This window comes from Rhinatrema bivittatum, chromosome 8 (assembly GCF_901001135.1).
Source record: "Rhinatrema bivittatum chromosome 8, aRhiBiv1.1, whole genome shotgun sequence".
Lineage (NCBI taxonomy): Eukaryota > Metazoa > Chordata > Amphibia > Gymnophiona > Rhinatrematidae > Rhinatrema > Rhinatrema bivittatum.
The window spans coordinates 188,754,184-188,770,311 of NC_042622.1; the positions used below are offsets into that span (position 1 = coordinate 188,754,184).

General features: G+C 48.1%; 1 protein-coding gene across 1 annotated transcript in view; it reads left to right on the top strand.

The window, feature by feature from the left end:
* LOC115096908 (dynein beta chain, flagellar outer arm-like) overlaps nucleotides 1-16,128 on the top strand; it is a 630,228-nt gene that overhangs the window by 336,421 nt on the left and 277,679 nt on the right. Inside the window, 4 exon segments of the mRNA XM_029612190.1 lie at nucleotides 207-279; nucleotides 4,729-4,892; nucleotides 12,704-12,875; nucleotides 14,993-15,244. Coding sequence (XP_029468050.1) covers nucleotides 207-279; nucleotides 4,729-4,892; nucleotides 12,704-12,875; nucleotides 14,993-15,244 — 661 coding nt within the window.

A 16,128-nucleotide genomic window follows, 5' to 3' on the forward strand; every position in this document is an offset into this window, starting at 1 on the left:
CTCTTCAAGAATGGCTGATTCAGGATGATTTATGATTTCAGATTTTATTTTTCTACGGTAAACATCTGTGGCCCCTACAAATAATTTACTGCTTTATGTTAGCTCAAAAACTGAACATATTCCAATCTAGTCACTTGATTTAGGCTCACATCACAATAACAAACATATTTTCCCAGATTTTAAGCTCATTATAATTTTTCCCACAGTCAGAGTGATCAGCTTGGAATCTTCAGCACTATGTTGAAGTTGCATTTTCTGCAGCCTGTAGCTGAACACAAGGTAAAATGTATTTTGTTCCTAATTCTAATTATAAAAGTGTTAAGGACAACATGCTCATTTACAATCACTAAGAGCTAACTTGTGATTTATAACTTCTGAGGTGCTAAAATACAATTTGCTAATAGTCTTTAGTATTAAACTAATTGCCCAACAATGGACCATTTTAGTATTAGAGAGATACTTTTAATGCTAAAATATTTGCGGTGAAAGGATGTGCGTATGAACTGAGAGGATGGTTGAAATAGTCTGCCCGCAGAGGCTTTTATTTACCAAAACATTAACTGAATGGGAAAAATGTTTGAGGACACATACAGAGGGTCATAGTAGGGAAGATAGAGGGAGGTGACTGGGAATTGAGTAGGTCTGAGGTGAACAAGTAGACTGGAGCAAGAGGCAGATTGGATGGGTCAAGGGGTCTTTTAGTGCTGACATCTACTGTACTATTATGTGAGCAATAGCTTTTGACAGAGTGTGTATGAGAAGATTTCAATATACTTGGTTGGGGGAATCTCTTTATAAATCGTTGACCTCACACTGATGACCAAGAAATGCACATCTGAGCCAGCAGAGTATTAAAATGTCTTGGGTTTCACAGCATTTGTGGCACTAATTTATTGATCCATTGGTGACTGGCCCTAGATAAGTGGGGAACACCCCTACACACAGTAGGATGAAGCCGAAGAGAAAGGGAGATTGGTGGTAGCACATGACTTTGTCAGTTCTTGGTGTTGGTGCTAATATTAAACAGCACTGATTAGAAGTTGGATGTCAAACATAAGCTCAGTGACTGCAGTACTGTGTACCTGATAAAGAAAATGGGGCATATGAATCATTTTTATTAGTAATCTCTACTATAATAAATGGCAGTCATTTGTGCTCTTTAAGTGAATTTTAAGAGCCTGGCATGCACATCAGTTAGGGGATGCGTGCACAAGTAGGGCTTACACGCACCCACTGAATTTTGAAAGCTGCCCCAATACGCGCACATCTCCTGCTGCATGCACATCTCACTTGGGTGTGATCAGGGCAGGGTGTGGGCATTTCGGGGCGGGGTCAAGAGACGTGTACATAAATACTTACGCACCCGGCTTCAGGACCAGGTCCAGTGCCGCGTAACTTTATTTCTACTATTGAGGAAGTGTAAGTTTAAAAAAAAAAAAAAAAAAAGCAGCCATCCCTGAGGGGTTTAAAGGGAGCTGGGGTAACAGGGGACAGAGCAGGCTATTAAACCGGGGGGGGGGGGGGGGGGGGGGGGGGGGGGTGGGGGTTTGAAGAATCTAGCTCTATACTGGGTGAACTGATGGAAGAACTGGTGAAACTGGCCATGGGGTGGATGCACGCCAATTATAAAATTCTCCCCACTTGCACGGCTCATACCTGGATGTGCGCGGTTGTGCGCGTCCAGTTGCAAATAGGGCACACAAATACACGTGCCCAGGCTGTTTTATAGCATACGTGCGTATGTGCGCATGTGTTATAAAATAGCCGTGTCCCTGGGCGCGTGCCGATGCTTATGTGTCAGTGTGCGCCCCTTCGAAAGTTACCATCCCTATGTTGGTTGGTGTGGTCTGCGCTTCCTCAGCTTGCATGTAGCGTGCTGACACAAGCAGAGCACCAGACACATGGGGCAGTACAGCAAGACTGGATCCTGCTTGCCAAATCAGAGCAGATCCCAATGGCGCAGCACACAGTCATGTGGGTATAATACACAGTGCTGCTGGCAAGGAGTCCGGACCCTGCACTTTGAGAAGATAGCACTGCCCCCAGTGGCATTGCTACCCAAAAGCAGAGAAGCGATGATTGACATCTGTGCACATCCTGTCGACATTGAGGACCATGACTGACAGGAAGCTTGGGACCCGCTTGCTGAGGAAATGCAGAAAGCTGCTGGGCAATGAGGTGGGAGGTATGGAGGATGGCATGAGTGACAGGGGAATGAGAGCTGAACAGGCAAGGGGAAAGGAGGCATGATAGGGTGCAGTGGGATGTGGGGAGTACAAGGAGAAGGGAGAAGGACCCGCACTCAGACACATCCCATTCAGATATGCACACACCAACCACTCACACTTTCCTCTCACCAGACACACCGCCTACTCACACACCTTCTACTCACTCACACACACCTCACTTGTGTGCATTCGCATACTCCCCATCCATTCACACATGTGCCTCACACTCCACCCACACACCCACTCATGCCTCACACACATCACTCATGTATACACACATATACTACACCACCTACTCTTGTGCACTTCACTCCACCCCATCCACATTCCTCATTACACCCTCAGACTCCATCTGCCAGTGCAGCTATATTAGGCATTAGAGGTGCTATAGATTGCTTTTAGTGGGGGTAGAGTCCATGGTGGAGAGAGCTGGTACAGGTTTACACTCCATCTATTTTTCACATCATTTTATGAGAGGTTTCCTTAGTTATGGAATTTAATTAGAATTATATAATTTAATTATTAATAAGATCAAAATTCCATTCAGACTGTGGTCTATCACATTGCGCCAAGGGTAGAGTTGGACAGACTAGATGGACAAACAATTCTTGTTTGCTGTCATCTATGATAGTGACAGAATGCAATATTGCCTACAATTCATCCTTCAGTATCCTCAAGAGCAGAGGCAAAGGAAGTGGTAAAAAGGGGAAAATTGGTTGAGAGAGGAAGAACTGCCCAACAATATTGCAGGTCATGGGGTAGCTAGGTTGGTTGCAATGGTGTCGGCAAGTTAATGGTGTCCAGGTACTGTTTATTAAGTCCATGGAGACCTAGGAGGCTGGATGTTAGGGCAACAGTCTTGCTAGTTTGATGGTATTTTAGTTTATTACATAGCTTAGTGGAAAGATATTGGGGTAGGGATGGAGTAAATATGCAATCTTGAATCCCCCATTTAACCAGGATAATAAACACTGGGATTACTTGCTTGGAGCAGTGATTACAATCCTAAACAGCAGTGGGACAGTTGTACTGGGCTTCCGAGAAGGATGGGGTAACCTGCACAGAGTGACTAGGGTTAAAATCTGAACATAATTGAGCATGGGGAGGCCAGATGTTTTGGACAAAAGCCTCACTCATTTTGGTGGCTTGTGAGGATTATTACAAAACTTGGTGAGAAGACATATCTGGGGACCTGGGGGCTGGATTAAGTTTTGGTCTTGCATGAATCAGAGGAAGATGACAAGTCCTGAAATGGAGAGTTAGAGACCAGCACTGGGATAGATTTTGGACATGCGCGGAACAGATGTGGAGAGCTGTGGTGGAGGAGGGTTGAGAGATCAGGTGGAAGACATGGTACGGTTGGGGGAGGGGGGGGAGCAGGGATGTAATGATGAGGAACTGTTGTTGGTTTGTGTATGGTAATTTGTGTGCTCATCTACACAATGTGGGTAGATAACCAGAGGAAGAATCTCAACTGGGCAGATGGAGTAGGTCAATAGGCCTTTATCTGCTGTAATTTACTGTGTTACTATGGGACAGATATTCAAAGACCTGCTGAGCGCCAAAGTTAACTGTTTAATTTTAATCGGTTAACTTTGTCTGGATATTCAGCTCCAGATAAGTGGCTAACGTTGCGTCTGAATACAGTTAAATGTAACCACACAAGTCTTGTGTGAGTAATTGTAAGGCAGACATTTTTTTTTGCAGCTGCTGTTAGATGGACAGATTTAGCACTGAACATAACGCTCGCTGGCTAAAGTTGAAAACCCTGTCCCACTCTGGCCCCTTTTTTGTCTGGCTAAATCTCTGCCAATAATTGTTTCTTGTGGACAGATTTAACTGTGCGAAGGGAGCCAGAGTGGGACAGTGTTCACCATTAGCCGGTGAGCACAATGTTCATGCTAAATTTGTCCATCTAAGTGCAGGGGGTTAGAGCTGATTTTAACTGAATAAATCTTTTGAATATTGACCCCCTGTGTTACTAGGTCAAGGAGTTATCAAATCATTCTTGATTTGTATATTACCCTATGAACGTAAGCCATTTATTTGACCGCCTTTCTAACATGGATTCTTCTTTATACCTTGAGCTGTTTTGATATGTGCATCTTTTTAATGTATGAATAATTAAAAGAAGAGTCAGGGCAAGAAGGTTGAGAGCAGCATAAACCATGCAGTAAACTGACTGTAAAGGACTATTAAAGAAATAACTTACAATCGACGTTCCATTAATGTGCACTTAACATTAAGGGATTGCAAACAAACAAACAAACAAACAAAAAAAAACCCTTTTCATCTTATGAAGGTCATAGATCTTTCCAATTATTCTAAAATATTCCAATCTGTCCTATAGGTTCCTTCCATATTTAGTTACAGTTCACTGCTGCAGAATGGAATGAGAAGCATAAATCAGCTAAAACAGAACTCGCTGAGCTGGTCTTCGCCCACTACAATTTAGAATGAAGGGAAAAGTTGCTAACTTGCCTGTTAATGGTTCCTTTAGGCTGGGAGTCTAACTGCTTCTGCTAATGACTGCCTCCAAGACCTGCTTTCAGCCATCACTCTGGTCTCTGTAGAATTACAGGAAAGGATGAGAACCGTGTTCCTGGCAACCTCTCGGCGGTGTCATTACATATTCACGCTGAGGGACCTCAGCAAAATATTCAGGTAGATGGCATATAATGTGTGGCGGGGGTAATAACCATGCCTGAACTTTGCCCATATGTCAGCACTTGTTTTGTCCTATTGACCATGCATGCATGCTTTATTTTTCATATTCTGTTGTAAATTTCTTCTCCTAGGACAGCAGAATGTTAGCCCTCGCATGTGGGGGTGACATAAACCGATGGAGCCCGTCATGGAAAACTTATGTCAAAGTTTCTAGAAGCTTTGACTGGCAGACTGAGCATGCCCAGCATGCCACTATCCACGCATCCATGCAGAGTCTCTCTTCAGTCCTTTCTTTTCCGCGAAGCTACCATCTCGTGGAAGTGGAGCTCGTGCTCTTTTTCTCGGGAAACTTCACAAATTGTGAGTTTTTTCGCTTTTTTCTTCCTATGCTGGGTCTCTCTCTGATTCCTGCTTCCTTTTCGGTCAGTGACTACTTTTTCGTGCTTCTCCCATGTCTGCTGGTCATCATGCCTTTTTACGGTCCCCGGTGAGCCTCATGGCGGCCTCAGGCTTCCGTCGGTGCCTCCGGACTACGTCCCTGACGGATCCACACGATGTGTGCATCCTTTGCCTGGGGGCATCGCACGCTATTCAGGGCTGCAAATTGTGCACTCAGATGACCCCATAAGGCCGTCGGGCCAGGCTAGACAAGATGGAGAAGGTTTTTGGTTCAGGAAAATCCGTCACCCGAAGGCCCAAGGACAGAGGGGAACATGCGTCCTCGATCCCTCGGTGACCACTCCTTCCTGAGGCCTTCGGGGGAAAAAGGCTCCGGGGATCGCCCAGTCTCGGTCTCCACCAGGTCGTGGACTTCAGGATCGTCCTCCTTGTGCTCGGCACTGGGGAAAGACCGGGCTGAGCACTGTGGAAGGTCTCAGAAGCACTGTCACTGATCTCCATCTGCACATGGTGCCGGGCTCGTTGCTGCAGTGCTTGTCGCCTTGCCCCCAAAGCGGCCTCAGCATGAGGAGGCACCATCCTCCCTTGATGCTGGTAGCCCGATGCCATCCACACCAGTTCCGGTGCCCGATGTCGACCCTCCTCATCGCCCCAAGGAGGAGTTAGCCTCTCCTCTCTCCTCTCAGCCTGCCCTTTCATCAGAGGCTTTTGAGGCAGAGTTGGAACATCAAGTGCGCCTGGCAGTGGAACGTGCTTTGTGTGACAGGGAGCCAGTGCTCCCACCACTTGGACTGGCGCCTTCCCCAATGCCGATGCCAGAGTCCACGCCGATGGTGCCAGGGCTGGAGCAGTTGCTGGACCGTCTTGACGTCCTCCTCAGTGTCCTCCCAACCCATTTACTTCCAGCTCCCCAGGATTCCTCGGTGGGCTTTCGGGCACCGAAATGCAAGGCGTCTGAGCTGGTCCTCGTAGAGGACTCCTCCTCCTCCGAGGGCCCGTCATTGCTCTCCATGCCACGGGGTCCCTTTGTCCCCTGCCCAGCTCTGCCAGGACCAAGGCCAGGGCCTTTTGGTCCATCAATACCCTTGGGTCCCTCGGTGCCCCTGCCCAGGGCTGCGCCCAGTACTCCAAGGCCTCCATCTCAGGGGGGCCAAGATGAGCCTGAGGGTCCGTATGACCCCTGGTGGGAGGACACCTCTGACGCTTCATCAGTGAATTCCAATTGTCTTCTGTCGGATCCTTCCCCTCGGAGGAATGCCGCTGTTCGCCACTGGAGGACCTGACCTTCGCGGGGTTCGTCCGGGCCATTGCGGAAGCCATTCCCTTCCAATTTATGATGGTGGAAGATGCCCACCATAATATGCTGGAGATTCTCCAGTTTGTGAAAATCCCAAAGGAGGCTGTGGCGGTGCCTGCTCATGAGATCTTCAGAGAGCTGCTTCTTCGGCTCTGGCAGCACCCCCTCTCTGTGGCCCCAGCGAACCGAAAGGCTGATGGGGTTTATCTCGTACCACCAGTCAGTGGTAGTTGAATCTGCACAAGAAGGCAAAGAGCTCAAAGACCAATGCCTCTGTTCCTCCTGGCAAGGACAACAGAGCATGGGATGCTATGGGTCGGTGTTGTATCCGTCGGTGCCTGACACCCTCTCTCCGCCCTCCTTACCTCTCTGGCGCCTCCCTCTCTGTCCGCGGGAAGACTGGCTGCCACGGCGTCCATTTGCTGAGGACCCTCGGGCGTTCCCGGACCGGCTTGTTGCTGTAATCGCCATGTTTCCTGGAGTCCTAGGGGCGCGCGCACAGCGCGGCCCCGATTGAAGTACCGGCATTGGCGCGAACCTCGGGGGCGTCCCCCAAAGATGATGTCACCCATGACAGATATTTAAGGTCTTGGAATTTGCTAACACATGGAGTTAGCAAGGGGTTTCGCTACCTAAGCTACTCTGCCTCCTCGGACTTACCAGAGATACCCTCTCCTCGGGGGCCTCGCTCTCTCCTTGTTTTTTCAGGTGACAGTCTGGAACCGGTACTCGCTCCTCGAGGGCCCTGATCCCAGACTTGCTTCAATTACTCCTCTGCCTGGAAGTCTTCACTACCAACTATATCAGCTACATCAGTGAGTTACCATCATTCTCTCTGAGCTTTCCCTGGAATCAGGTACTCGCTCCTCGAGGGCCTATACTTTCCAGCTCATGGGCTTCATTGGGACATTGTGTGAGTGTTACTATCTGCATACCCTGCCTACTCACTCAGTCTCTCTTCAGCTCAGCCTCCAGGGATCACTGTTCCAGTATCTGAGGGACTACAGCCCAGCCGGGCTTACCAGCTCACTACTGCCATCTCTGGTGGTTCAGTATACTGTCTAATAAAGAACTAGTGTGTGTTTGTCTCCTAATTCTGAGCCTGACCGGTGGTCCCTCTCGGGATCTTCCCCCGGGGGCATGGTCATCTGCCACTGGTCCAAGGATCCACTCTCAACTCTCATATATAACTACAAATCCAGAACGGATTGCTAACTACTATCTGATTGCTCCTCCCATCAAGCAACAGATTGCTAACTCCCTAGTAAATCCAGGACAGATTGCTAACTCCCTAGCAAATTTGGAACAGTTGGAGAGTGTTTCAGGGCTCCATGCTGGTAACCTGTAACACCTCCTACCTTTTGTATATAACCCAAAATACCCATAATCTCTGGAAGCAAGTCCAGGAGGTTGCGGATGGTCTAGTGCTGTTACGACTGTCGCTGCCCAATATCTCCACTCCGCCCTCCTTACGTCTCTGGCGATACTCCCGCGGTTGACGGACGTTTGGCTGCTGCAGCGTCTGCCTGCCGTCCTCTCCGGCATTCCCAGTCTGGCTTGGGCGCTGCCTCCCGCCATGCTGTCCAGCTGCCTTAGGGTGCGCATGCCGCGCGGCCCTGCTTCAAATACTTTCTTTGGCGTGAACCTCAGGGGCGTCCCCTTGTGATGACGTCACACATCCCGGATACAAAAAGCCTACACTGCTGCTAGCTATCGAGTTAGCAAGGTCAGGTATTCGTACTGGTGAACTCCTTACGGATGGGATTCGCTCTCCGTACCTAGCTACTCTGCCTCTCCATTATTGGACTTACTCTATTTGGGGTACCTGCTCCTCGGGGGCCTCTCTCTTCTCTTTCAGGTCGCTATCTGGAACCGGTACTCGCTCCTCGAGGGCCCATGTTCCTGGACTCGCTGCCTGGACTTCACTTCTGCCTGGAAGATACCACTGCCTACACCATCAGTGAGTTACTATCTACTTCTCTCAGAGCTGTTCCCTGGAACCAGGTACTTGCTCCTCAAGGGCCTGCCTTTACTTCAGCTCCTGTGTTCCCTACCGAGAGAAACCGCTGTGTGAGTACTCAACCAACGAGGCTCTATTCCAGAACCCTGCATATACTTGATTGTACTCACTATCTCAGTTTCTCTTCACTACAGCACAGCCATTGTGGGATTGCTGTTCCAGAGCCTTGTGGGACTACAAGCCCAGCCGGGCTTCATCTCTGCTCACTACCGCCACCTCTGGTGGCTCCTCAATACTGTTAATAAAAGATCTATCTGTGTTGTGTGTCCTAAAGCTGAGCTTGACCTGTGGCCCCTCACAGGACTTTCCCCTGTGGGCGTGGTCAGCAGCCACAGTATCCAAGGGTCCACCTTACAAACAATAACAGGTTCATCAGCCGCAGGAGGCCCTTACAACCCTTGTCCAGCAGGGCCTGGAGTGTGGGAAGCATAAAGTGTGTGCTACCTACAACTTCTCTGAGACGGTGGGCTGAGTGCAGCGGTTGGCATTTCTGCTTGGCGTCTCGCCTGGCTTCGTGCCTCAGACTTTCATCCAGATGTGCAGGACTAGCTAGCTGACTTGCCTTGCACCGGGGATAACCTGTTTAGTGACAAGGTCAAGGAGGTAGTCGCATAGCTGAAGGATCACCATGAGACCCTCCAGCAGTTATCGGCCGGTGCCTCAGCTTCACCGGCATCTTCTAAGAGCTCCTCCCTGCCAGGGTCATAGAGGCCTTTCTACAGACTGCAGAAGTACTACCCTCCTGCCCCTCGCTCTTGGCCCCAACAAACCAGCACCAGGGGCAGATCTCTGCCACAGCGGGGCCCTAGGTCTCAGCCAGCGCCCCATGCTAGCCCCGCTATGGGGTTTTGACTGGATGCGAGGGAGCATAAGCCAGTCACTACTTCTGGTAACGGAGGACCTACCAGTTGGGGACGGGTTCCGTTTCTTTGTGGACCAGTGGACGGCCGTGATTTCGGATCAGTGGGTCTTGTCCATCATCCGTCACGGCTACAGGTTGAATCCTGTGGCTGTTCTGCCAGATTCTCCCCCGTTCTCACAGTGGGGTCCTGTCTTGCATCCAGAAGTGCTCCAAGGGAAGCTCTCGGCCCTTCTAGTGGCCAGAGCAGTGCAATCTGTTCCTCAGGAGCAGTAGGGATGGGGGTTGTACTCCCAGTATTTTCTAATTCCAAAGAAAACAGGAAGCCTCGTCCCATCCTCAATTTGTGAGCCTTGAACAGATTTCTCAAGAAAGAAAGTTTCAAGATGGTATCCCTGGGCACCTTGATTCCCTTCTTACAAAAAGGAGACTGGCTTTGCTCCCTCAACCTCAAAGAAGCATATACCCACATCGAGATACTCCCCAGGCACAGGAGGGATCTTTGCTTTGTGATGGGCCATCAACATTTTCAGTACTGTGTGCTTCCGTTCGGACTAGCCTCCTCACCCTGGGTCTTCACGAAGTGTTTGGCCGTGATAGGTGCCTATCTGTGTCAGCTAGGAATCCAGGTCTTTCCATACCTGGACGACTGGCTGATCAAGAGCGGCATGCAAGTAGGGGTGGTGCAGTCCCTACATTGGACCATTGGGTGTTGGAATACCTGGGGTTTATAATAAACTACCCAAAATCCAATCTCTGTCCATCATCATGGCTGAATTTCATAGGAGCCTTGTTGGACCTGTCACAGGCGAAGGCCTTTTTGCCCAGAAGCTGCAGCATACACATGGTGTATGCTGTAGCTTCTGGGGCACATGGCCACGACAGTCCATGTCACCGCGTTTGCCCGCCTGCATATGCGTCAAGCCCAATGGACCCTACACTCTCAATGGAGGCAATCCACCCAGGGCCTTCAGGTCCGCATTCAGGTTTCCCCTTCTCTCAGGTCTTCCCTGGCTTGTTGAAGGTCCCCATCCAATCTGGAGCAGGGAGTGCCCTTTCAGGCTCCCCACTCCACATTGTGCTTACCACAGATGTGTCCCAGCTGGGTTGAGGTGCCCATATAGAGGGCCTCTACACCCAAGGTCTGTGGACCGCTCAAGAAGGTCAGTGTGAGATAAACTTCTTTGAGCTGAGGGCGATCCGGTGCGCTTGTGGGCCTTCCGGGATCAGCTGTCCAGCAAGGTGATCCTCGTTCGGACAGAAACTAGGGGGACACCAGGTCCTTCCTCCTTTGTCAGGAGGCAGTGCAGACCTGGAGCTGGGTCCGTGTACCTGGCCAGTACTGAGAATACACTAGCAGACAGGGTAATCGCACCTTCCGGCCCCACGAATGGTCCCTGAAACAGGAGGTGGCGGACTGGATCTTCCATCTCTGGGGAAACCTGGACATGGATCTATTTTCCTCCCCCTGCAACAGGAAAGTTCCTCGGTACTGTTCCCTGTCCAGGTTGGATGGCCAGCTAGCCACAGATGCCTTTGCTCTCCAGTGGGGAGCGGGCCTCCTGTATGCGTACCCTCCGCTTCCGTTGGTGATGAAGATTCTTAAAGCTTCGCCAGGACCGGGAAACCATGATCCTCGTAGCCCCCCATTGGCCAAGGCAAGTCTGGTTTCGCTTCTGCGGGATCTCTCCCGGCAAGACCCGATCTGTCTGGGGACTGCCCCAGACCTCCTCACACAGGATCAGGGCAGATTGCACCACCCCAACCTCCGGGCCCTGTCTTTCACGGCCTGGATGTTGAAAGGTTGATCATGCAGCTTTTTGACCTCCCAGAGAATGTGTCTCAGGTCCTGGTAGCCTCAAGAAATCCTTCCACCAGGAAGTCTTATGCTTTGAAGTGTCCGATCCAGGAACTCCTGGAATATCTGCTGCACCTTTCAGAGACCGGGCTTAAAACCAATTCCATTCGGCCAAACCCGTTTCTAGAAGGGTAAAGTTTTCTCCAACAAAGTGTAGTCTGGTTGTTAACTTGGCCTTGCGCGTGGATGCAATGAAAAGGCATTTTTAAATAAAAGCTGCTGCTTCTGCTGATACTGATTGTGTTCATTCCTGAGCATTTCTCAATTATGGTTCTTGTAGTGCTTTAGGATTTTTCCCACCCACCGACATATGTGGATGCAAATAGAGTTTGCTGTAACTTGGTTAAACCAGAGTTTTTGTGTTGCTTACATTTATATTGCTATTGGAATCAATAAAACTTTAAATTGAAAAAAAAGAAAATAGTTTAAAGCCTGCAATGTACACAAGTCTTTGGAGGACAGCTAGGAACCCCTTCCATGAGACCAAGGCAAGCAAGTTTTGTTGCTTCTGTTTCCTCTATATTTAATTAATGTTGGTGTTCTGCCTTTACAAATGAGTTGGTCTCTGCATTGTAACATGTTTTATTGGTTGAGGATCATAATTATGTTTTTTTTATTTGTGGTAGGGGTGCAGTGCATTAGAAGAGTGAATGGAAAATAATTTTGTTTTCTTTTGGGTATTTTCCTCTTCTTTCTTTGTTTTAGCGTATGCTAAATTGTTTTACCGTGCACTAAAACCTTTTAGTACAAGCTAAAACAAAAAAATACAAATTTTATTCTAATTTATTTTGTTTCTCCAATCTGAAATGACAAATTTTGTTGTTGGCTTTCTGTCATTTCCAAATGACAGCACATCCCTACTATGCATGTTTTATGGAATAACGGGAGATTGGTTTCCAGTGCCATCGAATCGGCTTCTTTCACAAGCACGATGAAGACTGTTGGAGGATTTAGCTGGGTAACAATTGAGTTACCTGGCTAGATTCCCCCACTGGAAATTACCCCCCCAACTCACTTCAGAATGGCTAGAAAAATGCACGTGGGCATTTACATTGGGTGCACTTTTAACTGGATGATGAAGATATGTTCCTTGGGGTGCCGTGTTGAGGGGGTGGCATACAGGAGTAAACTGCACACAGGTGTTGCATTTTGAAATACACTTGGTGCTGTTTTATCTCTGATCTGCCGCCTGTGGAAAGTGCATGTGTCCTTTGTATGCGTGTATCAAAGGGAAGCTACCCGGGTAGTGAAAATTCACTACAAGGTACACAAGGATGAAAGCATGCATGCAGCTTACAACAACGCAGGCTACTGAGAATTGCTACCTAAATACCCAGCAGTGAGCAAACTTACTTTTGTTTTGTTTTTATATTAGAAATATCTGTTTGTCTCTGGATAGTAGTGCTTCTGCTGAGAAGCTCTTACGCTTGTGGAGACACGAATGCGATTGGGTCTATGGACACCGAATGTCCTGTTCGGTGGATTACAGCAGATATGAGCAGGAGTATGTGACAGCAGCAAAGAAAGTATTCACCAACGAGGAACAGGTGCAAAATTATTCAATGAAGGGTGCACAATGAATTACAAACCAATGTGCAAATATAATATATATATATGTGTGTGTGTATGTCATGAATATTCATTCAGGATATCCTGGAAAAAGAAAACCCGCAGCCTTTGAGGACCAAAATTGTGCATTTCAGTGCGTTAAGACTGTGCACTGAAATTCATCACATTGTTTCTTAACACATGTGCCGAAAACAATTTAATTCCAGATGCAGTAAGCAAATGATAGCCTAAAACATCCTAAGTTAAAAAAAAAAAAAATGCACAAACATAAAAATGTGCACTCAAATCTGTGTAAAAATGTCTGCTCAACCTTTTGCATAGGGCTTGAGCGTACATTTTAACTCTGTGCATGATGGTGGGAAAGCAGGAAGGAATCTCTTGCATGCTGGAATAAAAAAAATGCCCGGAATGCTTTCATTCGTGATCACTTTTTGTAGCAGCCTTAAAACACAGCATAATTTGATTAAGAAAAAAACACTGGTCTGCAGAGTAGCTGGATTTCTGCAATTTGTTTTTAAAGCAGCAGCAGCAGCCCCAAGCCACTTCCCTTGCCTTGTCTCTCTTGGCATTGCTCTTATTTACCGATGCCAAGGCTCTAACCCCCCCCCATCCACTGGGGTCCCTGGCAGCGTGAAAAAACAGCAGCAGACCCCAAGTTGCCTTCCACCGCTATTGGGTTCCAGGCACAGTTCTCGGTCCTTGGGGAGGGAGCAGGAAGGGAAGCAGAAGAAACTCGATACGGTTCTGCTGATTCCTGTGGAGGGGAGGGAGAAAGAGCTCAGGGCCTGGTCAAGTTCCGCTGACTCTGGTGCGGTGAGTAGAAGAAAGGGCAGGATGCGATCCAGGAGGAACAGGGATGCCACCAGAGATGTTGTCAAACCGAGCCCGGAGCATCCAAATTATAATTCGTTGGTTTGGAAATTTAAGTCCGGTCAGAGATGAAGTGAGCTAATTTTACTTCACTTCTTGTTTTAAAACTTACTTCAGCTTCTGAGCTGAAGTAACCTCCGGCTAACAACTTCATTAACATGGGATTTCCATGTAAGGGAGCTAACCAGTTAGGTGAATTTTTAAAGGCCGGCACGTGCCAAAACTGGGATATATGCGCACAAGTTGGGCCGGTGTGGGACAAGTGGATTTTCTAAGCTGGCTATGTACACACGAATCTCCCACTGTGTGCACAAATAAAAAAGTGAAGAAAAAGGAAGTGAAGGGTGTGATCTGCCCAGAGCATAGACATGTCATGGCCTGGCCAAGAGATGTGTGCATAAATACTTACGCGCACTGGCACGCTGGGGTCCCCGCTGCGTAACTTTACTTCTTCTATGGATGACGTGCAAGTGTTAAAACAAAAATTTAGGTACGTCAGCAGGGTTGGGGCTGACAGGTTCAGAAGGGAGGGTTTTAAACTAAGGGGGTTTGGATGTTCTATCTCTTAACTGGGTGAACTGGGAACGAACTGGGAAAATTGAGAATGGTATCAGTGCACATCCTTTGTAAAATATCCTCACTTATGTGGTAGATACGGGATTGCGTGCGCATACACGCGACCATTTAAAATTGAGTGCCCATGTACACACGCCAGGGCTATTTTATAACGTTCGCGCATCTACGTGCATATGTTATAAAATGGCTATGTCTCTGGGTGAGGGCCAACGAATACGGGCCCATGCGCCTGTTTAAAAGTTGCCGACTATGCACAATTTTGCAAAACTCGCTGCACCAGTTGTAAAATTTGCACACGTGCAATCTTTCTGGCGCACCTTATTACACTGGCCCCAGAGAAGAAGAGAAAAGCTTCTCTTTCATGTGGTGTTTTGGGAGAAATATCTTATCAATAATTTAAAGGACAATTTTCAAAGCGATTTACATGGATAAAAAGCATTTTGCTTGCAGCAGTAGGCCAGCTGAAAACTTGCTGTCCCTCAGTGCAGCAAAAGGTCTGCGCGCTGCGGGAAAACGAGTATTCCCAGGAGCACATTTAGGTTGGGAGGGGAGGGATATATAGCACTTGCAAAGTAACAGAGTTTGACGAGGACAACTTTGCAGTCATCCCGCGTATCACAGCTGGAGATCTTTTCTTGCTTTATAACAGCTGCAGTTTATTAATAGTCCATGCCAACCGCTGTTCAGTAATGTTATAGAAGATGATGGTGGCTTAGTCACGACAGCAGCAAAACAGCTGGACTTCCGTTCTTTGAAGGGAAATGAGAAGACCGATAGCCAGATGACTGTTCTGGACGGATATCAGCATACGTTCGATGTTGCCCATGTACAGAAATTATTGATGGAAGCTGTGAGAGAGTATAACAAGGCAAATCCTCGGCTGAGCATCACTTTTTATAAGGTTGGTGTATCCATTTGCTGAATGTAATATCCAGCTTAATGCGGTGAATGCATAATTTCAAAATATATATTTATCCTTAGGGCGTTTTATAACATTTCCTGCCTAAAATGTGGGTGAACTTGCACGCATAAGTCATGCTCATATGGAAGTTTAGCCAGACTGAGTGGCGGCTTTCCTGGGGATGGGGGTGGGGAGGGGTTTGGATTTGCTTACATAGGGGTAGATTTTAAAAATTCCATGCGTGCGTCCATGTGCACACGGTTCCTGGCATGTGCACATGAATGTGGCTATTTTATATCCTGCGCGCATTGGTGCGCACATGTTATAAAATATGGTTCTCACGCACACGTGCGCCAGATTTTAAAATCCGCATGTGCAAGTGGGTCGGGACTCGTGCGTACGGGGGAACGGGGGGGGGGAATTTCAAAAAGCAACGCACGACGATGTGAGTAGGGCTTCCCCAGTTCCCTCCCATTCCGCTCCAATTAAGGAGTGGACTGGGAGAGAACTTCCCAATACCCCTAACTAACCTTCCTATCTTTTCCCCTCTCTTCCCTGAGCCCTAACCCCCCCCCAACTAATTTTGTTTGTTTGTTTTAAAACTTACTTCAATTTCCGAGTTGAAGTAACTTCCGGCACACGCTTCCCCAGGATAGCGTCTAATGGCACTGTCCAGCCCACCCCTTTCCAATGGGCTGGCACTTCTGTGTGTACCGGGGGTTACGCACATGGCTGGGCCCTTTTGAAAATGCGCACAACCCTCGCAGGGCTGAGCTACACACATAACCCCTGGTATCTGTGCACGCAGGCCATAGAAAATTCAGCCGAATCTTTATAAAATTCAACCATAGGCACAAACGTTTTCAGGGAAACTTTGTGTGCAC